The sequence below is a fragment of the Babylonia areolata genome, chromosome 21, assembly GCF_041734735.1.
Source record: "Babylonia areolata isolate BAREFJ2019XMU chromosome 21, ASM4173473v1, whole genome shotgun sequence".
Lineage (NCBI taxonomy): Eukaryota > Metazoa > Mollusca > Gastropoda > Neogastropoda > Buccinidae > Babylonia > Babylonia areolata.
This window is the reverse complement of record NC_134896.1, coordinates 57,976,053-58,002,466: the sequence shown is the minus strand read 5'-3', so window position 1 is coordinate 58,002,466 and position 26,414 is coordinate 57,976,053. Positions and strand designations below refer to the sequence as shown.

Below are 26,414 nucleotides of genomic sequence, written 5' to 3'. Positions count from 1 at the left end.
ATGTGATAAACAGGTCATTTTAGTGTCCACAGTCATGTAAAGTTAGTATTTTTTCAGAACAAAATATGATTAAATAATAAAGTCCAACCAAGTCGAAATTGCTGAATCCCTGATACATAGTCCAACAGGAGTGTTTCTATGATGCGACCCACAGATATTTCATTTCATTTTTGTTGTTAATTGCTGTTACACTTATATTTACGAACTGATGACCCCACTATTCTAGTTTATCCTTTCTCTGTATAACCCCCATCCCCACCCCCACCTCCCATATACAAATACACACACATGACACATCTAATATCAATCACAGTGAAAAGACGATAAAGAAATGACTCTCTCTCTGTTCTTCTGTCTTTTGCCTTTTGTGTGCCACTTGCATTTCTCCGACACACACTCCTCCACACGCATTATCACTCACGTTCTAAAATTCACAAAGATTACATTATGACAACAACATACCAGAGCACGTGTTTCCTTGGAAGTTACCAGGACAAGCTTCACACAGTCCTGAATCCTTGATACATGTATCGTTCAGACACGGGTACTGGCATGGTTCGTTACAGGAAGCTCCGTGGAAACGGACTTTACATTCTGTAATGGTGGTGGTGTGTCCATCGAGATCGATGATGACCATCATTGTCATCCAGCTGGGGGATGGGGGGAGGGTGGTGGTGGTGGTGGGGTGCTCATGAATCTATCTGTGAATGCGCAGATGGCTGAATAGTCCAATCTGCGCACGAAATGTTCGCTGACAGTTGGGGCAAACAAAGACAGGCATATCATTGTCAGGGAGCTTGTTTGCCCGTGACTTTCTGGCCTGCTTCTTCTGAACAGCTGCAGCAGTCCTGTTGGCCTCGCACAACTTGGCGCCTTTGTGCACAGCAGCGCGCCATTTGTCACGGTCCACTGCAGATTCCTCCCAGGAGTCAGGGTTGATATGAAACGCTTTAAGAGAGACTTTCAGAGTATCTCTGAAGCGCTTATTCTGACCTCCGTGTGATCTCTTCCCTTGTTGCAACTCGCCATAGAAGAGCCTTTTGGGCAGCCGATGGTCTGGCACGCGCGCCACGTGTCCAGCCCAGCGAAGCTGGGACTGCATCAGGATGGTGAAGATGCTGGAAAGGGTGACTTTTGCAAGCACCTCCGTGTCTGGGGTCCTGTCTTGCTACTTGATGTTCAGTAGCTTCCTGAAGCATGTTGTGTGGAGGTGGTTCAGCTTCTTGGCGTGTCGTTGGTACGCTGTCCAAGTTTCGCAGGGGTACAGTAGTGTGGGGAGAACTACTGCTCTGTAGACCTTTAGTTTGGTCTCAAGACCAATGCCTCTTCTGTTCCAGACATTTGCATAGTCTACCAAAAGTTGCGCTTGATCTTGCAATCCTGACGTTCACTTCATCGGCGATGGTCGCTTTTCGTGACAGTGTGCTGCCAAGGCATGTGAACCGATCCACCGCACTGAGTCTCTGACTGTTGACTGTGATGTTGGGCTCAACGTGGGGTTTCCCTGGGGCTGGCTGATGGAGAACTTCAGTTTTCCTCGTGCTGATGGTAAGGCTGAGTTGCATGTCAGCTTCAGATCCAGCGTTGAGGGCACAATCATCAGCAAGCAAAAAGTCTCTGATGATGTCTGTCATGACCTTCGTTTTTGCTTGAAGCCTTCTGAGGTTAAACAGCTTGCCATCTGTTCAGTACTTTAGGCCAATTCCAACATCGCCATCTCTGAAGGCATCAGTAAGCATTGCAGAGAACATGAGGCTGAACAGTGTTGGAGCCAGGACGCAGCCTTGCTTGACACCATTTCTGACAGCAAAAGGAGCAGATGTTTCGCCATTGTCCTGGACTCGAGCCTGCATGCCCTCATGGAATTGGCTGACCAAGGAAATAAATTTCCGAGGGCATCCGTACTTGGCCATGATCTTCCACAGTCCCTCTCTCCTCCCGAAACCTGGAGGGGGTCAGGCTGGTGTTTTCTTGACCCACTCCCGGGAGGGTCACTACCTTGTCGTGGTCGGGAGGCTTAGTGGCCAGTGATCGAGCGAGCTATGTCGGCGGGGGCATCAGTGCTTCTTGGGGTTTGGTGCTCTGATCCCAGGTCTTAATTGACAGCCTACATAGCCATCGTAGCTGTCAGGGCTGAATAAGTGGTGGTTTTGTACTGATGCTCCTGATAGGGCTTCCCATGCCGAACAGGTCGTGAGTGAGGCCCAAACTAAACGTAACCCACTGTCCCTTTCGCTGTTCTCTATTCTTCTTTTGACCGCCTCTTTTCTGTCTTCAGCTCCCCATCAAGCCTTCTTTTCCACATTCTTTTTTTCTCTGCGGCCTTCTTCAGGCCCGCCGTGTTTGCCGTGCGGCGCGACCTGTGATGGAGGGGAATGAGATCCTGGGGATTGAGAGAGCACGCTGCTCTCAACACATCCCTTTGGCTCGGACCTCTCCTAAGACAGGCGGCACACATTGGCCCGTGTGTGTCCATCGGCTACCCCTTCATGGGGCTGGGTCAAGACTGGCAGTTTAGAGGCTGACGAAGGTAACCCTCGTAGTGCTCGGTTCTCTGTCCCCGGGAACTGGGCATGATCGGGGGGGAACACGTTGGAGCTAGACTGTTGGTCGTATATCCCTCCCGAAACCTGGAAGGGGTCAAGCTGGTGTTCCCTTGACCCTGGCCCCTAAGTTGGACCCCATGGTGGGTGGGTAAGGGAGGGATGAATTCACATTTTTTTTCAACATGACTTCCAAAAAATCACACACCCCTAACTCTGGTAAAAGACGGCGGCAGAGAACGGACGACTCAGACTCCGATTCGGAGGTCGTTGAGACCTCTGGATTTTGGCCATCGTGGCTTGTGATGGAGGGCGCTGATGACGACAAGTCCTTGTCGGCTCTCAGCCCCTTCGCTGTCCAGAAGGGCTTTCAGTGTCTGGCAGGATCGCTAAAGTCCATTAAGAGACTGAGGAGCGGAGCGTTTTTAGTGCAGACAGAGTCCAGAAGGCAGACACAGCTCCTTCTCAAGGCGACCACTTTCGTGGATAGGGCGGTGAAGGTTTCCCCTCACAAAGGTCTCAACTGCTCAAAGGGAGTTATCAGATGCCCGGAGTTGAAAGGTGTGTCTGAGGCCGAGATCAAGAGCGAGCTGTCCTCTCAGGGAGTGACCGACGTGTACAGGGTGACGGTGAGGAAGGGGTCGGACAGAGTCCCGACCAACACTTTCTTCCTCACCTTCTGCTGCCCGGATGTCCCCAAGGACATTCGGGTCGGATACCTAATAGTCAATGTAAGCCTGTATGTACCGTCCCCTCTGAGATGCTTTAAGTGCCAGAAATTTGGACACGTGAGAGACCGATGTAAGGAGGAAGAGGCGTGTGGCACCTGTTCAAAGGCGGCGCACCAGTGCGATTGCGTCAGTGCAGCCCGGTGTGCGAACTGCGGAGGTGGCCACCCGTCCTCATCGAAAGACTGCCCCGCCTGGAAAAAAGAAAAACAAATCCAGAAAGTCAAGACAGAACAGAAAATTTCCTTCTTTGAGGCAAGGAAACAGGTGGAGGCCACGTCGCCTAAGGTGTCTTACGCCTCTGTCGTCAGACCCAGGATGGTGGACGTCGCGGTCCAGACGACGTCCACAGGAACGCAGACGGACGACTTTACCGCCTTGTTAGAACCGTTGGCCTTGGGTGGAGGCGCCGTGTCCACCCCTTCCCATCCTGTGCGGCAGTCCTCAGGGGCTGCTGGGCGGGAGAGAAAAGCCTCGGGCGGAGGCACGTTATCCGCCTCCCGCCCCCCCCCACGCCCCCCCCACCTCCCGACCCCCCGGCACCCCTCGCCCCGCCTCTCGTCTGCCTGGCCCTCGGGCTGGCGGAAGTGGCCGGAAATCCCCCGTACCTCCAAAACTCAAGGAGGGGAGGGTTGCGGCATCGTCGGGATCGGGAGGGGCCGAGGTGGTGGATATTCCGACTCGGTCGGAATCCGAAAAATTTATTTCGAAATATAAATACTCCATCCTGGCGGCCCTTGAGCCACTGCAAGCAGAGGAGCAGGGGGGTAGCGATGGAATAGGCTGCTGCTTTTTTTTTTTTTTTTAACCTTTTTTAATGGCAGTGATCCACTGGAACATCCGGGGGTTCCACGCCAATTTTCAGGAACTCCAGCTGCTTTGTCGTGCTTTGAAACCTTCAGTGCTGGCGCTGCAGGAGACTCTGCAAAGAGATGGCAAGGTTTTATCTCTCTCTGGTTTTAACTCCGTTTTTAAACCCGCTCAACCGAAGCAAGAGGGATTGACGGGAGGTGTCGCTCTTTTTATTTGCAAGTCCCTTTTATACAGTACAGTTCTTTTAAGCACCCCTTTACAGGCGGTGGCAGTCAGAGTCACGCTTGAGAAAACCATCACTGCCTGCTCTCTCTACCTTCCTCCTTCCGTCCGTGTTCTGAGGCAGGACCTCATGAACCTGGTCGACCAGCTCCCACGTCCGTTTTTACTGTTGGGCGACTTCAATGGACACTCCCCGCTCTGGGGAAATGAGATGACATCAGCCCGAGGTCTTCTCTTAGAAAACCTTCTTTCTGACATGGACTTGTGCTGTCTTAACGACAAGTCTCCCACTTACCTGCATCTGTCCTCTGGAAAGCTCTCGTGTTTAGATCTGTCGGTCTGTGATCCATCGTTGGTCCTGGACTACGAGTGGAAAGTGCACGACGATCTGCACGGGAGTGACCACTTTCCTGTCGTCCTCCGCCCCACAGATGGAGAAGGTGACTCTCTGCCTGACCACCTGAACTATGACAAAGCAGACTGGAGTTTTTTTACCAAGAAGATAAGAGCGGAGCTGCAGGAAGAAACAGTATTGAAAAGCAAGGACCCTGCTGACACTCTGACTCGGATCGTTTTAGATTGCGCCAAAGCAGCAGTCCCATCGTCTACCTCCAAGCCTCAGGTCCCTAGAACGCCCTGGTTCAACGCGGAATGTCGGGAGGCCCGCAAGTCTCGGAAGAGAGCGCAGCGACGCGTCTTTCGGAGACCAGAGACCCATAGCGTTCGAACCCATCAACAGCTGAGGGCGAAAGCCAGGTATGTTTTTAAAAAGAGCCAGAGGAAGTCATGGAGAGATTTCTGCTCTTCCTTAACCTCCAACACACCCAAGAAGAAAGTGTGGAGGGTTTTAAAAAAAATTAAGGGCAAAAACGTATGCCCAACCTTTCATCATCTGAAACTTTCAGACGCTCTGGTCACAGAGAAGAAAGCAGTTGCCAATTTGCTTGCCTCCACAATAGAACAGAACTCGAGATCTGCTAACAAATCTGCTCGGTTTCTTAAAACCAAAAACCTGTCAGAAAAAACACCATGTAACTTCTTTTCCGACAACACAGAGAATTACAACCTTCCTTTCACAATGAATGAACTTAAATCTGCCCTTCAGACCTGTACGGATTCCTGTCCAGGAATGGACGAGGTCCATTATAAACTCTTAAAGCACCTTCCCCAAACCTGTCTGGACACCCTGCTTAAAGTTTATAACCACATCTGGGTCACAGGCTTCTTTCCACCCTCCTGGCGGAAAGCCCTCATAATCCCGCTGCCGAAACCGGGAAAAGACCCCTCGAACCCCTCCAACTACCGCCCAATTGCACTGACCAGCTGCATCTGCAAACTGATGGAGAAGATGGTCAACGGTAGACTGATGTGGAAACTAGAGACCGACGGCCTTCTGGCGAAAGAACAGTGCGGTTTCCGCAAGCATCGCTCTACCGTTGACCATCTGGTTCGTCTGGAAACCACTGTAAGAAATGCTTTCATGAACAAACAGCATGTGGTGGCCATATTTTTTGACTTGGAGAAAGCTTACGATACCACGTGGAAGTTTGGTATTCTCTCGGACTTGCACAAGCTCGGCTTCCGAGGACACCTGCCTCAGTTCATCCACAATTTTTTACAAGACAGACAATTCCAGGTGAGAGTCAGCACCACCCTGTCCGACATTCACGAGCAGGAGCTGGGTGTCCCGCAAGGGAGCATCCTGTCGCCGGCTCTTTTCAGCATCAAAATTAATGACATCGTTCAATCCGTTCAGAAAGGATCGGACAGCTCGCTGTTCATGGATGATTTTGTCTTATATGCAACCGGCAGCACTTACGCCAGCATCCAGCGACGGCTTCAGCTCTGCGTCAACAAAATCCAGTGTTGGGCAGAGGAGAATGGCTTCACATTTTCGTCCTCCAAAACTGAATGCATCCATTTTCATAATTTTCGCCAGTTCTATCCGGACCCTGAAATCCGTCTGGGAACATCCACCATCCCGGCGGTCAAGGAAGCCAGATTTTTAGGGGTCGTCTTTGATCAGAAGCTGAACTTCCTCAGCCATATTAAACAGCTGAAAATATCTTGCCTAAAAGCCCTGAACATCATCCGAGTTGTGGCACACACGAACTGGGGTGCTGATAAGAGAACTCTCTTGCACCTCTACAGAGCCCTGGTCCGGTCCAAACTGGATTATGGAAGTGTTGTATACGGCTCGGCCAGACCGTCCTACCTGAAACTGTTGGACCCTGTACACCACCAAGGGCTCCGTCTCAGCTTAGGTGCTTTCCGCACCACCCCTGTGCACAGCCTGTACGCAGAGGCGGGGGAACCGCCTCTTTCCAACCGCAGACTGAAGCTAACCCTGAATTATTATTTGAAATTGTTCTCTGAACCTACAAACCCTGCTTACGACGCTGTATTCAACAACCCTTTCGATAAGAAATTTACAGACAACCCAAACTGCATACCTCCTCTCGGACTCCGCATTCAGCCGCACTTAGAAAAGGCCGATCTGGATGTCAGTGGCATCTCGGATTTCTCTAAGTTCCCTGACAGCCCTCCGTGGACCTTTACAACACCTGAGGTCCGATTCGATCTGGCCTCGTACCGTAAGGACACCACCAGTTCTCTGGCCTACAGAACCTACTTTTCGGAACTGTGCCACAAATTCCCCACTTTTCAAAGCATCTTCACTGACGGTTCCAAGTCAGAGGACGGAGTCGCCGCATCTGCGTTCTGTCCCGCCTTTCCTGACCGGCCCTCAACGGAACACATCCTGTCTGACAGCTCGGTGTACACCGCGGAACTGACCGCACTGGTTCTGGCGGTAAAAATGGTTCTCTCTTCAAAACAAAAGAGATTCATGATCTTTTCCGACTCCTTGTCAGCCCTGGAGGCGATCGCCTGCAGGAATATCACTCATCCCAAACTGCTGGAATTTTATGAAACTTTTACTCTTGCAACGAAGAAAGGATACGAGGTTGTGTTGGCCTGGGTTCCAGGACATGTTGGCATTCGTGGTAACGAAAGGGCGGACCTGCTGGCCAGGAACGCTGTAAAGAAAGAATTGTCCAGATCCTTTGTGCCATATACAGACATGAAGCGGAAGGTGAACACCTACGTTAAGGATCTATGGCAAGAGGAGTGGAACACCCAGACGGACAACAAGCTCTTCTAGATCCGTCCGGACCTAAAAGAGACCCTCCCTTCGGGGGTGAAGAACAGAAAGGAGGAGTCTGTGCTGTGCAGACTGCGCGCGGGGCACACTTTTTTTACTCATTCTTACTTGTTGAAGGGGGAAGAGGCCCCTCGATGCATTCCCTGTGACGAGCCTCTCACCGTGAAACACGTGCTCTTTGATTGTTGGGATCTGCATGACGTTAGACACAGACATTACACGGCGGTTTCTTTAAAGACTTTGTTTCGTGATGTCCCTCCGTGGGCGCTGATGGACTTCTTAAAAGAAGTGAACCTTTTTAACCAGATTTGAAGGTTTTAAACTATGGAAGTTTTTTTTTTAACTTTGGAGTGGAAAGTTTGAAGTGGTGACTCGTTTTAATTGGTTGTTTTTTTATCCTTGTAGTAGTTATTGACGCAGCGATAGCCTTGAGATGGCCTTAGTGGTCGGCGAGGCTCTAAGCACCATAATTTCATTTCATTTCATTTCAGTCCCTCTCTACTCACGGTGTCGAAGGCTTTACTGAGGTCGACATAGGTGGAGAACAGAGCAGCATTTTGCTCCTGACATTTCTCTTACAGCTGCCTTGCAGCAAACACCATGTCGGTGGTTCCGCGCTCTTTCCGGAATCCACATTGGCTCTCAGGCAAATGTTCTTGGTCAAGGTGTGCTGTGAGGCGGTTTAGTAGGATCCTGGCAAGTATCTTGCCTGCGATGGAGAGCAAGGAAATGCCCCGATGGTTATCACAGGCTTGCCGGTTCCCCTTTCGCTTGTACAAGTGAATGATAGATGCATCTTTGAAATCCTGGGGGATCGTCTCTTCTTTCCACATGAGTGAGTACAGCTGATGGAGCTTATCAGTCAGCACAGTGCCTCCATCCTTGTAGACCTCTGCTGGTATGGAGTCTGAGCCAGGTGCTTTACCACTGGATAGATGGATTGCTTTCTGGGTCTCAAGAAGTGTTGGCGGATCGTCCAGTGCTTCGTTGATGGGGACTTGTGGGAGACGGTCTACGGCTTCATCATTTATGGAGGAAGGGCGATTTAAGACACTGTTGAAGTGCTCAGCCCATCGTTCGAGAATTTTCTCCTTCTCGGTGATCAAGGTATTCCCATCTGCACTGAGGAGGGGGGATGATCCTGAGGATGTGGGACCATAGACTTCTTTTAAGGCATCATAGAACCTCTTCATATCGTGCCTGTCAGCATATCCGTGGATCTAATTGGCTTTGTCGCTCAACCACTTATCCTGCATCTGACGTAACTTTTGCTGAACAGTCCTGCGGATGGCATTGTACGCATCCTTTTTTGATGTGGACCTTAGGTTGCTCAGGTAGGCTTGATGCAGACGGCGTTTCTCATCCAGAAGCTGCTTGACTTCATCACAGTTTTCATCAAACCAGTCTTTGTGCTTTCTGGTCATGGGTCCCAGGGTCTCTGAAGCTGTACTATAGATCAGCTCACGCAGGGTCCTCCAGTCAGACTCCACATTCTGGTTGTCCAGAGAGGCGGATTCCAGACGATCTTCCAGCAGCTCCAAAAAGGTCTGTTTGATGGTGATGTTTTTCAGCTTAGTGATGTTGAGCCGATTTGGAGCCTTCTGGCCTTGGGGGCGTCTCTTGGGCTGGATTCGAATATTCAGCTTCAAGACTACAAGGCGATGGTCTGTCCAACACTCGGCGCCGCACATGGTCTTTGTTACACGTGCATCTTGCCTATCCCTTTTCCTGACGATGACATAATCGATGAGATGCCAATGCTTTGAGCGAGGGTGCATCCATGACGTCCTGTTACGGGTAGGGAGGTAGAAAACTGTGTTGGTTATCAGCAGTTCGTGCTCTGCACAGGTCTGAAGCAAAAGCAATCCATTTGGGTTGCAGTGGCCCACGCCATGCTTTCCAATTATTCCATCCCAGGAGATGTAGTCAGAGCCAACTCTAGCATTGAAGTCCCCAAGAATGATGAGCTTGTCTGTTTTAGGGATAGCAGCAATGACAGAGTGAAGGTCCTCGTAGAACTTCGCCTTCACTTCATCCGGGTTGGTCATGGTTGGGGCGTAGGCACTGACAATGGTGAGATGCTTCTGGCCAGATGCCAGTGGGAGTTTCATGGTCATAAGCCTATCGTTGACTCCCTTTGGGATTTCAGCTAGCTTGCTGACAAGTGCTGTTTTTACTGCAAAACCAACGCCAGCCTCACGTCGCTCTTTGCTTCCTCGTCCACTCCAGAAGAAGGTGTAACCAGATCCCCGTTCACAGAGCTCGCCTTCGCCTGCAAGCCTCAAGGCTGCGATGTCGATGTTGTATCTGGCGAGTTCGGATGCAACTAGTGCCGTTCTCCTTTGGGGTCTGTCCGCGTTATCTCTGTCCAGGAGAGTCCTTATGTTCCAAGCACCAATGGTGAGAGGAACGATCCTTGTTTTTTTCTTTTCTTTCTCTTTGTTTCGACCGCTGATGTAGGGTCCCCGCCAGCCGCGGTATGCCAGCCAGGGTGATATGGAGCAGGCAATTTTTAGGGCACCTTTTCTAGCCCCTTCCTCATGCCAGGGAGGTGAGCAGTGCGTTCCTAAAGAGGGCTGCTCAGACGCTCAGACGACTGCCGAGCTCCATCACTGCTCCTGTCGATGAAGAACGACCCTATGGCTTGAGCCGCCTGCGTGCAGGTCTGCGGCTGCGACTGCCAGTGTACCCACACCTGTCGTTTCGTCGCTCGCCTGTCGCCACAGGACTTGGGGGTGATGAAATGATGAAGGATGAAAGGTCAGTAAGGATGACTAATGACTTGCGCGATGAGTTTGTTTAAAGTGAAGAGGAGTTGCGCAACGTCGACCTCATTCTCTCGTCTGGGTCCACCAATTTCCAGTGGCAAGTCGAGACGACTGGAGGATGAGCACGGACGCAGTGGATGACCAAGATATCCTTTCGGTGTCTCATCTTGCTCTCTGCACTCCACAGTGCGTTGCTGTAAACGCCTTCCTCTCTGTTGAACCGATAGGTTTCTTCTGCAGATTCTACCGGATCCAGACTTCGCATGGATGGGTAGACACACCCCGGGGGCCAACTGCGTGTGGCATGCACACAGCACGGTGGAGCTGATGGCCGTCGGTGGCTCTCCTGAGCCGACGCCCTTTTATGGATCTCGTTTTTAATTCCATAAGGGTGTCTAGCCACCTGCCTCACCAGTCCCTGAAGGGAGCGGTGAGAGTGCCGGTTTAGTCGCCGACAATCTGACCCTGAACAGGTTGTACTGGATTTCAGGTTACCAGTAGCAGATCTAATGACCTGACCTGACCTGACACGCACACACACACTTATCATAAACACACATACACATCACAAACACACACACACACACACACACACACACACACACACACACACACACACACACACACACACAGATGACACCATACCAGAACACGTATCTCCTCGGTAGTCATCAGGACAAGCAGCACAATGCCCTGTGGTCTGGTTACATGTGTTGTTCACACAAAGGGGCGGACACTCCTTGTTACAGGATGGACCGTAGAGACCAGCTGTACATTCTGAAAGCAGGGAGGGAAGTCATGTCATGTCTGAAACATCTCTCCACCCCCCACCCCCCCACCCTCTCTCTTTCTTTCTCTTTCACTCTCTAACTCAGACACACACACACACACACACACACACACACACACACACTCTCTCTCTCTCTCTCTCTCTCTCTCTCTCTCAAGCACACACACACACACACACACACACACACACACACACACACACACACTCCCTCTGTCTGTCTCTCTCTGTCTGTCTGTCTCTCGATCGTCCTATATCGAAAAACAAAGATATTATTAACCCCAAGGGAACCTGAAAACAAAAAGGAGCTGGTCCTGATGGCATCATAAGCGAGTTATGAAAAATGCAAATAGCCTTGTCGTGGACTTCTTAAAATTGTTCAATAAACCTTTTGATAATGGAGACTTTGAAAAAGCATAAGATTTTATCAATATAAATCTTCTTTCGTCTATTTGTTTAAGAGTGGTATTAAAGGTAAATTGCACAAAAGTATTAAAGGTATGTGTGGTCATGTTGAATCAAGAGTTAGGTGTGGTGCAAGATTAATCGAACACATTAACTTTACAAGAGGCGTAAGACTATTCAATGCCCTGGTGTAAACTTTCAAAAGAAGATGAAGTGCATCTTGTTCTTAGTTGAGAAGCAGTGTTTTGTGTCTGTGGATGGTGATGAATCTGCTGACGAAACTGTTAATGATGTTGATTTGTCTGAAGAGGAAAAACACGCACTGACTGCTGAAAGAAGAGAAAACGACATTGCTGGTGCCACAACTAGATTACACAGGTAAAGCATGTGGAAGAGATGGAGTGCTCGCATCACTGTGGAAGACAAGAAGCAAAACAACTATTTCCTTTTTAGTTATAACCATTCATGCTGCCGTTTTAATTATATAAAAAGATAGATGAAGAAAAACGTCATAACGTTGCACAGTACACACATACTCTCTCTCTCTCTCTCTCTCTCTCTCTCTCTCTCTGTCGTGTGTGTGCTTAGAATGTTTTACTTTTTCTAAAGCTGATGCAATCTAGCAGGTGTTCTTGATTTCTTGTATTTTTAATACGAAGTTTCCACCAATGACAGTTACCTGAACAGTGTCCTGTCTGACGATCACACACGACGTCCTCACATCCTGCAGAACAGTTGATGTTGCACTGCTGCCCGTACCACCCAGCCTGACAGTCTGCACACAACACAACACACATGGTCAGCAGAAATTGTCTTTTTTCACTTCAGGTGCATGCAGTTCATGGATCACTCTTTTTCTTGTTCTTTCCTTTGTGTTTGGTTGTTTGTTTGGTTCTTCAACATGATTCTTTCTGGAGTTTTTCTCAACATGCACCATACAATGAAGTGTCTCCGTGTTGTCACTCGTGTCCGGAATTTTAAGTGACATGATGTGTTAGCTTATCAACTGCATAAGCCTTCCCACAGTAAACAAATCGGGAATTAGGAAGAAGAAAAAACAACCAATCAAGCGATTAACAAATTGTAAAGAGTGGTAACTCTCTCCATCCACAAGGTACACAATTTCAAGTCAGTGCTGTTTACGCTACTGATTCAGCCAGCACACAGGTAAATAAAAGGTGCATTGGAACAAACCCAAATACTTCCTGAAAAAAAAGAATATATATATATATATATATATATATATATATATATATATATATATATATATATATATATATATATATATATATATATATATAAAGGATCGCCGAACTTGTCCTTATACCGATCATCTGACATTAATTTTTTGCACACAGCAGCAATGACAGAAGAAATGGCTTTTATTCAAGACTGGCACAGCCTCTTTAATCCTGAACAAGCCACACAGAACACACGGACAATACAGAACAAACACATGGTTGCCTCAGTGGTTTTTCGACTTGAAATTAATAAACAATGAGGTCTGGGCTTAGTCCAATGTACCTTTCATTTACCTGTGTGCAAATTGAATTGGTAGCGTAAGCAGCATTGACTTGAAGTTGTGCACCTTGTGAATGGAGAGAGTTAGCACTCTTTACTATTTCTTAATCATTTCATCTCCTTGCCTCATGGTCTATCAATTTCAAGTCACCATGAGGCCACACACCAGGGCAGACACTGCACTGCTGCTGAGTCATTACAGCAGTCTTCAGTAAAACACTGCTCGTGCCAACTACTGATGACAGTAATCACATCGTCATAGATCCAGACTGAGTGAGCATCATCCCCTGACTGTGGAAGCCGACACTACCTCCAACCTCGACATCAACCTGCCAATACCGACGAGCAGCCCTCCGAAAGATGCCTCCGTCAAGTACATGACATTCAGCTGTGTGGTCCCGTTCTTCCCATTTGAGCGCACAGCACATTCATGTCCGGGAAGGAACAGGCCGTGGATTGAATGTAACATTGTTTGCTTCTGAAGGGGTACGAACCCTTGCCCCCTAGTTTTCAGTCCACGACATTAACCACTTCGCCACGGTGGCTGGTAGGTCAGGAATGTTAGTTTCTGAGTTGTCACAAGGAAGTCAATTAACTTCGTGCATTCGACGTATTGTATGTTAAAAAAACCCATAAAATTCTGTTATAAATCTTTCAGTCAGTTGTGGAGATGACTGAATTGTCATGTTTACATAATATAACGCGTGACAACATCAGATTGCCTGTTCCCTCTCTAAGGTCCCTGAGAATCATGACTGTGTGGAAATGGGGGGATTGTTCTGTGTGTGTGTGCGGGGGGGGGGGGGGTACGGGAGGGGGGGGAGGTTATATGTGTGTCTGTGACTGTATCTGTGTGTGCTTGTGTTATGTGTGTGGGTGTGTGTATGAGAAAAAGAGCTAGACAGACAGACAGACAGACAGAAAGACAAAGGCAAGAATTTTGTATGCACGTTTGTTACAAACCCCAAATCTGCACTTCGCAGAGATTCAGTGTGTGACCTTCCTTGTCGTTCCCGGTATAGGTAAGTCTGGTGAAGCGGACTGTCTGTCCATACATGATGGTAGGACACGTCACTTCCTTCTTCCTGGTGTTGTTGGGGATGGAAGTTATTGATGCACACCACTGGCCGTCCACACTGATGTTGGAGTACAGCCTGACTTTAACTGAACATATCATTGATAATCAAATTATAAAACACACGTGTACACACTCTATAAACGCACAGCCACATGTGAATGTGCAATATTTCGACATATCGAACGCGCGCGCGCACGCGCGCACACACACACACACACACACACACACACACACACACACACACTCACTCACTCAGTTACTCACTCACACACACACACACACACACACACACACACACACACACACACATACAGAGAGAGAGTGTGTGTGTGAGAGAGAGTAGAGAAAGAGAAACGAGAGAGGGAGGATACATAGTGAGAGAGTGAGAGAGAGAGAGAGAGAGAGAGAGAGAGAGAGAGAGAGAATGTTTGGTGGAATCCAGGTTGGACAAAACATGGAGGTTAGAAGGAAAAACAATGAGTTCAATCTGTCCATTTTTACGGGGTTCTGCATTAGGTTCTTGACGTGCCCAGACGTCCATGTTGTACACGGGGTACGTCCTGCCCAGGTCCACCTCCCACCACGGGTGGTTTGTGTCATTGATGTCAGTGTGGATACAGTTGGCGGGAAACCTTCCGCTCGTGTCACCATTGGCTGCCATGCTGGAGGAGTTGGAGAGTTGGGTTGGATAGATGCTGCTCTGATTGTATGTCTTGTTTTGTGCCACATTGACTGTAACATGTATATACACACACAGACACAGACACAGACACAGAAACACACACACACACACACACACACACACACACACACACACACACACACACACAGGCACATTTATTGTCCGATTAACTTTTTCTTGTACTGACATTTTCGCGACCATTTGAATAAATATTAACTGAACAACACTAGGAAATCTAATCTGAGAAGAAAAAAAAAAACAATGAAAAAACCAATGATATGAATTTAAAAAGAACATATTTAACAAATCAGTTTACCAAATTTCATTAATATCAATATCTCAAAAATGTTTTAACACACACACACATGCTCACATACGTGTATCCCCCACCCACTCCCTACATACATCCATGCTTGCACACAGACGCCCATTCAATTTCCCCCACCTCATCCTCCTACCCCAAGTACGCTTGTACAGTCACAATTTGATTTCATTCTCCCGCTCCAAAGACGTGTAAGTGTTCACACTCATATTAACAAGCTCTCTCCCTCTCTCTATCCCTCACACACACACACACACACACACACACACACACACACACACTGTCTCTCACTCTTTCTCTCTCACCTACACTTCCACCCACCCCCACACATATACATTTGCACTAACATACCTTCACACACACACACACACACACACACACACACGCACGCACGCACGCACACACACACACACACACACACGCACGCACGCACGCACGCACACACACACACACACACACACACACACACACACACTCCTCTGTACGTTGATCTGAATTACATTCCATCAAGAAGAACATGAGAACATATGAACAGCGAGAGCTTTTGTTCAGCGTTCTATGGTTTCTGTCAACCATGACGTGTCGTCTGAACGTCCTGAAAGAAACAGGAAGCTCTGTCTGGATTTCATTGCACAAAGCTGGTTGTGTTATCCATCTACTGAGCGAAGAGAGGGGGTGAAATATATTTCATGACGAGAGGTAACTTGTGACAACCTGGTACAATCATTGTCAGTGTCTGATGTTTGTTGCATGTTTTAAAACTTTCTTTTGGATCTTTTCATGGTCTATGTTCTTTTGAAAAGTCAACATCTATATGTATATATATATATATATATATATATATATATATATATATATATATATATATATATATATATATGTATGTCTGATCCACTGAGGAGAAACAGTCAGGCAAACAGACGGACAAACAGAGAGGGGGACAGACGAAATGAACCAGAGATACGCAACATTATTATATTATGATTATTTGATTTTGGAACACCAAAGCGCCACGGCTGTCCCGAAAAAGAAGCTAATACACACTTAAAAAATACACACACAAATAAAGGTACCACGTAACGTCAGTAGCTTACTGACGACATGTAAACCGAGTTACTCACCATAATGCTGTCCGTGGATGACACACATGGCCGCACTAAGCCACAGACAGACAACGCCTACACCTGTGTGGTCCATGGTCACAGCAGACATCCACACCACTCAGCTGTAAACATCGTGGTTTACATCACCCTGACAACACAGATGACACCAACACTGAACACTGTCTACCACAATGACACAAGTATCTAACATTGTCTACTCAAATAACACCGACACAGCCCAATACTGTTTACCCAAAAGATAATGACACGCCTAACACTGTCAATGAATATGACATCAACATCTAACACTATCTACCCGTATGACACCAACACCTTACATTATCTACACACATGTCACCAACACCTAATACTCTTCCCTTTTGACACCAACACCTAACACTGTAAATCTACTCATATGACATCAACACCTGACACTCTACCCATATGACACCAACACCTAACACTCTACCCATATGACACCAACACCTAACACTCTACCCATATGACATCAACACCTGACACTCTACCCATATGACACCAACACCTAACACTCTACCCATATGACACCAACACCTAATACTCTACCCATATGACACCAACACCTAATACTCTACCCATATGACACCAACACCTAATACTCTACCCATATGACACCAACACCTGACACTCTACCCATATGACATCAACACCTGACACTCTACCCATATGTCACCAACACCTGACACTCTACCCACATGACACCAACACCTGACACTCTACCCACATGACACCAACACCTGACACTCTACCCATATGACACCAACACCTAATACTCTACCCATATGACATCAACACCTGACACTCTACCCATATGACACCAACACCTAATACTCTACACATAAGACACCAACACCTAATACTCTACCCATATGTCACCAACACCTGACACTCTACCCATATGACATCAACACCTGACACTCTACCCATATGTCACCAACACCTGACACTCTACCCATATGTCACCAACACCTGACACTCTACCCACATGACACCAACACCTGACACTCTACCCATATGACACCAACACCTAATACTCTATACATATGACACCAACACCTAACACTCTACCCATATGACACCAACACCTGACACTCTACCCATATGACACCAACACCTAATACTCTACCCATATGACACCAACACCTAATACTCTACCCATATGACATCAACACCTGACACTCTACCCATATGACACCAACACCTAACACTCTACCCATATGACACCAACACCTAATACTCTACCCATATGACACCAACACCTAATACTCTACCCATATGTCACCAACACCTGACACTCTACCCATATGACATCAACACCTGACACTCTACCCATATGACACCAACACCTAACACTCTACCCATATGACATCAACACCTGACACTCTACCCATATGACACCAACACCTAACACTCTACCCATATGACACCAACACCTGACACTCTACCCACATGACACCAACACCTAACACTCTACCCACATGACACCAACACCTGACACTCTACCCATATGACACCAACACCTAACACTCTACCCACATGACACCAACACCTAATACCCTACCCATATGACATCAACACCTGACACTCTACCCATATGTCACCAACACCTGACACTCTACCCACATGACACCAACACCTGACACTCTACCCATATGTCACCAACACCTGACACTCTACCCACATGACACCAACACCTGACACTCTACCCATATGACACCAACACCTGACACTCTACACATATGACACCAACAAATACCACTCTACCCACATGACACCAACACCTGACACTCTACCCATATGACATCAACACCTGACACACCCATATGTCACCAATACCTGACACTCTACACATATGACACCAACAAATACCACTCTACCCATATGACACCAACACCTAACACTCTACACATATGACAAATGACACCTAGCACCGTTACATGTCAAATTACACTGACATACCTAAAACTCTCTACCTAAAACAGACACACTAACACTGTCTACCCAGATGACACAGACACACGTACACCAACACTGTGCACACCCGCACTGTCAGCCAGTCAATGAAGCGACAAGAAAGCCGTGGCGTTGGTAAATCAACACAATAAGGAAAGGAGTTTCAAAACTCAAACACAGCATGTATTCAGCCACGCCCTTCACAAGTTGCTCGTCAAGTGAGAGAGACCAGGAAGTGTGGGTCATATGTTCGTGTGTAACCTCACACGTTTACATTGTGATACATGTTCTATGGAATATGAATGTGTGCGTAATATGCATTTGAGAAAGAGAAACAGACACACTGACAGACAGATGTATAGAAAGACATCTTCAGTTACAGTTTCAGTTTCTCAAGGAGGCGTCACTGCGTTTGGACAAATCCATATACGCTGCACCACATTTGCTAGACAGGTGCCTGACCAGCAGCAGAACACAACTCTCTTTAGTCAGGCCTTTGGTGCATGCGTACACATTTACCTATCAGAGTGGATTTCTCCTACAGGATATTGCCAGAAGACAACACTTTTTGTGAGTGGATTTCTCCTACAGAATATTGCTGGAGGACAACACTTTTTGTGAGTGGATGTCTCCTACAGGATATTGCCAGAGGACAACACTTTTTGTGAGTGGATTTCTCCTACAGAATATTGCTGGAGGACAACACTTTTTGTTACCATGGGTTCCTTTTCAGTGTGCTGTGTGCATTCTGCACACACGGAACATCGTTTATCGTCTCATCCAAATGACAAGATGCTCCGTTTGATTTTCCAGACAAACTTGGGAGCGGCACAAGAATCCAGACCGTGATGGACTCTGTATTGGCAGATGAGCGTCAGAACCATTCTGCCACCTTCCTCCAAACACAGACAGATATGTAGACAGACAGTCAGAGACTACTGGGTAACCATCATCCCCTCCCTGTCACTCCAATGTCAATAGTTATCGCCACGTGACAGTGCTGTAGATATGAGTGTGGGAACGTGTGTGCTGGCGGGCTCGTGTTGCAGTGAATGAACGGTGTGTGTGAAGACAATGACTGGAGTGGGTCAGTCTTCCCAGTTACAGCACTGCCACTGTCGTCTTCACGAACTGCAGGGTCGGACATCAGTTCATAGAATTCACATGCTTGTTTTGTGCGTATTAAAAAGTGAACTTCGAGAGAAGCCAAATCACGGGGTGAACTACAGAGAAAGAGACACACGCATATATGTACACAAGCACATATACCCACACACACACACACACAAATAGATAGATAGATAGATAGATAGATAGATAGATAGATAGATAGACAGATAGATAGATACAAAAACATATAAATATTTTCACACACACACACGCGCACGGGCGCACGTACGCACGCACACACACATGTGACACACAACACAGAAAAAAGTTTTGTTGAACCAGTCTGTCTCAGTTCTCTAAAGTCTAATCGTGAGCTGTTTGTATTGCATGCTCCACCTGTTAAGGAGAATGTAGTTTTTCGCTCATCAGTCTGTCTGTCACTGATCTGTGTAGATACACGCCCGTAGTTATTAGATAATGGTGCTTTCGTACGGCGCACTGACCATTTGCAATGTCCTCTTGATTTTAAGCAGATTAAGAGTGGAACTTACTTCAAGGACCCAGTGGTAACTTCAAGTTGTGAAGTGGTGTGTGTTGTAAAGTGGCGTCTGTCAGGCTTGTGGTATGAGTTTTTCGCAAATACCGTTTTTGTTTGTTTGTTGTTGTTGTTTTGAATAGATGAGTATGTTTAAGGGAAATAGAATCAGCATAGGTTTCAAGTTTTATTGCTGTCTTTCGTTTATACTTGGGAAACCTCCAGACGGCTTTCAACGTTGGTTGAACTGTCAAGGTCAAATGGATTGCGTGCTTGCATGCATGCATGCGCGCGCGCATGCACACACACACACACGAGAGCAGTTATGGTTGGGGAGGCTTTCAAAACAGCACAAAGATGAATAAGTAAAAGTGATGACTGGGTTTGAAGCTCACTCAGATAGGCAGAAAATAATCTAATATAATTCATCTCGCTTTAAAACACATTTATTTATTTCTGTTTTCTTTCTTTATGTCGTCTTTTTCTTCGTCGTAACCCGAAGTTTCTAAAGCCCATTCATTGCGTTGTATGCCCTGGTCCAACAAAAAGAAAGTATGATCCGGGTCGTCCTGAGAGAGAGAGAGAGAGATCCCACGATGTGAAAACAGTAATTGATGTTTTTATTTGGATTGGAAAGGGGTCCAATATTTCTTTCATGAAGACACACACACACAGGTACAGATACAGACTACTTTATTATTTCAGCTAGAGAAATTCATGCGTGCGTGGTGTGCGCTGTACAAACAGTGCAATCTATGAAAACACAAAAGGAATAAAATGCTCAAATGCCAAACTGATGTGGGACCTCACAATCATAAACACCCACAGTTCACAGTCAGTCGATGTCAACTAAAATATATACATAAAAGATATAAAATGCTAAATGCTAAGTTGATGTAAGCATAAAGTACAATTACCACAGCCACACACATACAATAAGCACAGCAAGAGAACATGCTTACTTACTTTACTTTATCCGTCCTCTTGTACCATCTAGGGCGTCGAGGGGAGAAAGAGCTGACGGGCCCTGGCAAGCTGGAAGGCCTCGTTGGGTGGAATGTTGTGGGTCTTCAGGGTTTCTTTCACACCGTCAATCCAGGTCTTCCTTGGTCTTCCTCTTGCCTTGTATCCTGATATCCTTTTGTTGTACGCTTTACTGGCCATCTGGTGAGGTGCCATACGTGTTAGATGTCCAAACCATCTGATCGTTTGCCTTTGGATATGGTGGAGGACAGGTGTTGTTCCCACCATTTCTCTGATCCTGGTGTTTCTGATCATGTCCCGTCTGGTCTTGTTGACGGCTCTCCTCAGACATCGCATCTCGCAAGTGGTTATTTTGCGTTCCAGACTTTTTGTCAGGGTCCATGTCTGGCACTGGTAGGTCAAGGTGGGGATGAAGATGGAGGTAATGAGTTTGGCTTTGGTCTCAATGGGGATGTTGGGATGTTTGAGGAGTGGGGCAAGCTGGTAGCTGACGCTGTTAGCCTTCTGTACTCTCGTCTCAATCTCTCTGTTGAGACGTCCATCTTCCGAGAAAATACTGCCGAGATACTTGAACTCGCTGACTTGTTTCAGCGGAATTCCGTTGACGTTGATGTTTAGGTTGCCAGGTGTTCTGCTGACCTTCATCGTCTCGGTTTTGCTGATGCTGATCTTCATGTTGAGCTCCTCACACTGTGTGTTCAGTCTGTCTGTGTGCTCTTGAAGTTGTTCTTCTTTCTCATGTGCCAGGCTTTGGTCATCTGCGAACAGCATCTCATTCAGATCTTCTGGGTTGGGGTTTGCTTCTTTTGTGATTTTATCCATGTATATGATGAAAAGTAACGGTGATAGAACACACCCTTGTCTCACTCCAGATGACACCTCGAACCAGTCTGTGAGTCCGTTTTGGGTGCGGACTGCACTCATACTGTTGTTGTAGATGGCTCTGATGTTGTCCAACAGTTGTCCCCTGATGCTGTACTCTTCGAGTGTTTGCCATAGCTTGTTTCTGTCCACTCGGTCAAATGCTTTCTCCTGGTCTACAAACACAAGATTTAGTTCTCTGTTGTGCTCGATTGTCTTTTCGCTCAGTTGCCTGAGAGCGAAGATAGCGTCTGTACACCCTCTTCCTTTTCTGAAGCCCATCTGCGCCTCACTCAGTAATAGAGAACATGCATACATCAATATCATACGAAACTAAAACATAGACATACATGGTTAAAACCAAGCTATTTAGCAGTATTCAAAATCTAATCCAAAATATGCAGTACACACATACGTACATGCACACACACGTACACACACACACACATACACACACACACACACACACACACACACACACACACACACACACACACAGAGAGAGAGAGAGAGAGAGAGAGAGAGAGAGAGAGACTTATAACAATAATTGTACATTAAGATTGATCAATTATCTAACAGACACACAGACACAGACACAGACACACACACACACACACACACACAGAGAGAGAGAGAGAGAGAGAGAGAGAGAGAGAGAGAGAGAGAGAGAGAGAGAGAGACTTATAACAATAATTGTACATTAAGATTGATCAATTATCTAACAGACACACAGACACACACACACACACACACACACACACACACACACACACACACACACACACACACACATATATATATATATATATATATATATCGTCTCATACATCACCATAAACAAAACAGTGTGTCCTGACTGACTGGTCGATAGCTGATGTTCACCGAGTTGTCTGACAAACTGATGGTGTTTACAGTATTCTCCTTGACAGCCAGTGTCCCGGTGTAATACCATTTATACTGAACAGACGTTGAAGAACAAGCAAACATGGGAATAGTTCCTTCACCTCCACCACGAGAAAATGCCAGACATTTATGGGCTTTCTTGCCATTCTCCTCTCTACCCGCACAGAACAGATCAAATAATGAGCAAACAATCATCACTATCAAAGCTTGTCCGTTCAGTTGTTTCACATCTCAACAGATTTTTAATGTATTTGTTTTCTATAGTTGAATAGTGATTGCAATTATTGGATATATAACATTTCCTTTTGACAGGTAAAGTGATAATCACATTTATGGATATTTTTTGTGACCTGGAGCCATACTCAAGATAAAAGCAGTCAAACAGTTTTCGCCAAAATGCTTGTTAATTAATCCAGATTGTGGGGACATTGTTGTTGAAGTGGGTCCACTTGCAGAGAGGAGAGTGACATCTTGCTGTATACTTTACCTCATTCAACAGCAAGGTAAGTGAATCCTTGGATCAGTGAATGACAGCTTTGCATACACAGAACACCGATTATTACAATACAAGTGTTGCTAAGTCACATGATGTGTTTTTATTGTCGAATATAATGCATTCAAATATATTCTGCGTGGTTACATTTCCAGAGAAAACTATGTCGACATTCTGTTTACAAAGAAACGCCGTGTATCCATATCAGTCAACTAATACTCTTCAACAACTAAAAAGATGTGCTCATAGCTACAGCGCTGAGACGCATGAATAAATAGACTCCCCAAAACTGTTCATACTTCTTAAAAATCAAATGTAATACAACTAAACACATTCCTCGGGGTCTCCTTTCCAGGGAAAACCTTGAGAATCGATGTCGTTGAACCCCAAAAATCACTTTGTTCAGCAACATCAACATTAACATCAACATTAACTACACCAACAAAAACAACATCAACAACAACGTATGGAATGGAATCCCCACCGCTACGATATCAACCACCAGATTGTCAGGTTACATTTTCTAACAATCTAAAGCATTGTGTAACCCTGAGCAAAAGCGATGCCCACAATGATGGTATTGCGAATGGAAGTTGGACAGAAGTGGTGCGAGTCATCATAGAACTAAGAATGCTAAGAACAGATGTTGAGCTGTTACCTCGTTTCTCAATGTTATGGATACGAAAACGTGTCAACCATTGAAAATATATCACTAAGTAAAAAGAATTGTATCAGACAGACTGCAGCTGTGTCATACTGCGTATCAACACTCAGAAACACACACAATGCATCTGCACGCTGTCACACCTTTCATTTCAGACAGGGCGTAACACGAGTGCTAGGAAAATACGAAATTCATTTTCCCCCTCCCCCTTTCTTAGAAAAAAAACAACAATGGAGCAAAATATTATTTTCGAAACAATACACAACAGTTAACACACACACACACTCCATTCTTATGAAACTACTCTTCCATCCATCCACTTCCACATTTGTTCCGGAAAAAACCTCACTCCTTTCCGTTGTCTTCCTGAAATCACATCGGGTATAAAAATGCATACTACGCCTGAACGCCATCAGGTTTACATTGAGCCAAACCTTTCCTGGTTTGCTCACAATTATGGCCAACGTTGCTAAAATATAAATAAATGATGGCTTAATGTTCATCATCTGGCAATCTCCTTGAACCTTTTCTTCTGACCCAGACTGCCACAGTGTGGACGTAGTAGCCAAGTCCTGATTACAAAATCCGAACACCTCCTCCCGGTATCGGAGTGAAAATCTTCTGAGTAGGCACCAGATCGCCTCACCTTCTTTTAACAAGGAAACGTGGCTAGGGCCCACGAAGCCTCATCTTCCTGCCCGTCATGGGTAGATCCCCTTCAGTGTGCCTGTCAGCACACAGGAAGGCCTGATAAGACAAGAGAAGAAAGAGAAATAAAGGTAGCTGGTTACTCACCAAGTCTTGGCTTGAGGTGTCACACACCTAAGACTACACCACTCACTCACTCACTCATTCCCTCGACCGCTGGGGTCGTTGGGGGGACATGAGGAAGATGTCATAGCTCGCCACGCCGTTCTGTTGGCAGCTGTCGTGAGGAGATCTGGTATCGTCTGGTCTGGCCAAAATGACGATGCCAGGACTACACCAACACTGAATTAAAACCCACAGTTCTTTTCATTTTCTTTTCTTCTCTTCTTCTACTTTTTCTTTCCCTTTTTTCGTCTTTTTTCTTTACTTTTCTTTTTAAAGTACACAAGCCTTTAAGCATTCACAACACAGAGAAAAATCTAACTACCTGGTTTTTCCACCACCAGCCTGTACTGGAGCATCTCAGCTCACGCCAGGATAACGTCAGGTCCACACACACAAGCACTGTTGCACCATGTTTTATATTTGTGCAATGAGTCAACACCACCCTGGTTCAAACTGGTTCACCCAGTCCTTTCACATCCGAAGAGGACAAAATAAAATTACTCACTCCACACCAGCTACGCCAGTCGCAAAACCAGAAAATCACGTGCTTGTTCAAAATTCATGCACACACCAATATCGTCCCTTCTTGATACATACGTACATGTGCATACTTAGTTATACAAGTGTACCTGACAGCTATGTCTCTGAAAATGAAATCTTTGCGTCGTCCTTTTTTTTCATTCATCTTGACAGTCACAAAGGCAAAGAAACGTGGGTGTGCAGGCACATATATACACAAGTCCAAAGGTGTGCTATTCATCTCGTGTGCATTCTGCAGGCACATATATACACAAGTCCGAAGGTGTGCTATTCATCTCGTGTGCATTCTATGCTACATTTCACATAGTTCCTACCCAGTGTATAAATATTGAATCAAATAAAGAAATAATTGTTAACAAAATCCTCTGACCACCAGCAAATTGAAACGAGCAATAAGGAATGTGTGTTCATAGTAGGGTGAGTGTGGTTACTGAGTAAATAACCAAACCAGTCAATAAATAAGTGAAATCGTTAATCTGTAAAAGAAATTTTAAAACAAATAAGAGCATATGATAAGATTTAGGTTTTTCTTTTCGAGACAGTTTATGGTTTTGTTCCTCTGAACCACTTCGTTATATATTTTATCTGCAGTTATGGGCCTTAGTTTCATTTCAAAGAGCAAACATCATTTGTTTATTGTTGATACATACATACATACATACATACATACATACATACATACATACATACATCCTATCGTATATACATCGCATTACATTACATTACAAAGCAATGATTTAATACATGTATATGTTCATTGCTGTTGTATTGCGTTACATTACATAAAAATTACAGTGATTTAATGCATAATATATTACATCATTCTACAATACCAAAGCAGGATTTTGTAAACACAAGCAATAAATCAAATATAGTAACACACGCTCACAAATGGTGTTATCCACGAAACTTAATAATAAAAACAAAAGAAGGGGAAAAAAGACGAACAGAACTTTTTCTTGCAGACAACGCACAATACTGGTGAGTGTTATCCATCGTCTTGCACACAGCTAAATGAAGGGAACAGTTATGCAGCATATCACTGAAATGTATGTCCTTGGGTCAGTCTGGGTGAGCCAGGTGCTTGTAGACCTTGCCATAGCAAAGTAACACCAGTTCTGTAAGCAGCTTCCAGCAGTCAGCAGCAGCAGTGACGGCATGACATGGGATCCCACATTCACCGGAATTTTCTCCCTCTCCTCTAGACTCTGAGTGGTGGTCTAGACGCTAGTCATTCAGATCTTCCTCTCCACTAGACTCTGAGTGGTGGTCTATAAGGCTAGTCATTCAGATCTTCCTCTCCACTAGACTCTGAGTGGTCTATAAGGCTAGTCATTCAGATCTTCCTCTCCACTAGACTCTGAGTGGTGGCCTATAAGGCTAG

The 26,414-nt window shown here is 46.0% G+C and overlaps 1 protein-coding gene across 1 annotated transcript in view; it reads right to left on the bottom strand.

Moving 5' to 3' along the window:
• LOC143296688 (receptor-type tyrosine-protein phosphatase epsilon-like) overlaps nt 1-14,689 on the bottom strand; it is a 40,062-nt gene extending 25,373 nt beyond the window's left edge. The window contains exons 1-5 of the mRNA XM_076608720.1: nt 14,530-14,689; nt 13,950-14,114; nt 12,109-12,204; nt 10,883-11,014; nt 463-594 (exon numbers count right to left, since the gene is read on the bottom strand). Of these exons, the coding sequence (XP_076464835.1) occupies nt 463-594; nt 10,883-11,014; nt 12,109-12,204; nt 13,950-14,114; nt 14,530-14,689 (685 nt within the window). The remainder of the gene's footprint in view (nt 1-462; nt 595-10,882; nt 11,015-12,108; nt 12,205-13,949; nt 14,115-14,529) is intronic.
• Between the last annotated feature and the right edge of the window lie 11,725 nt (nt 14,690-26,414).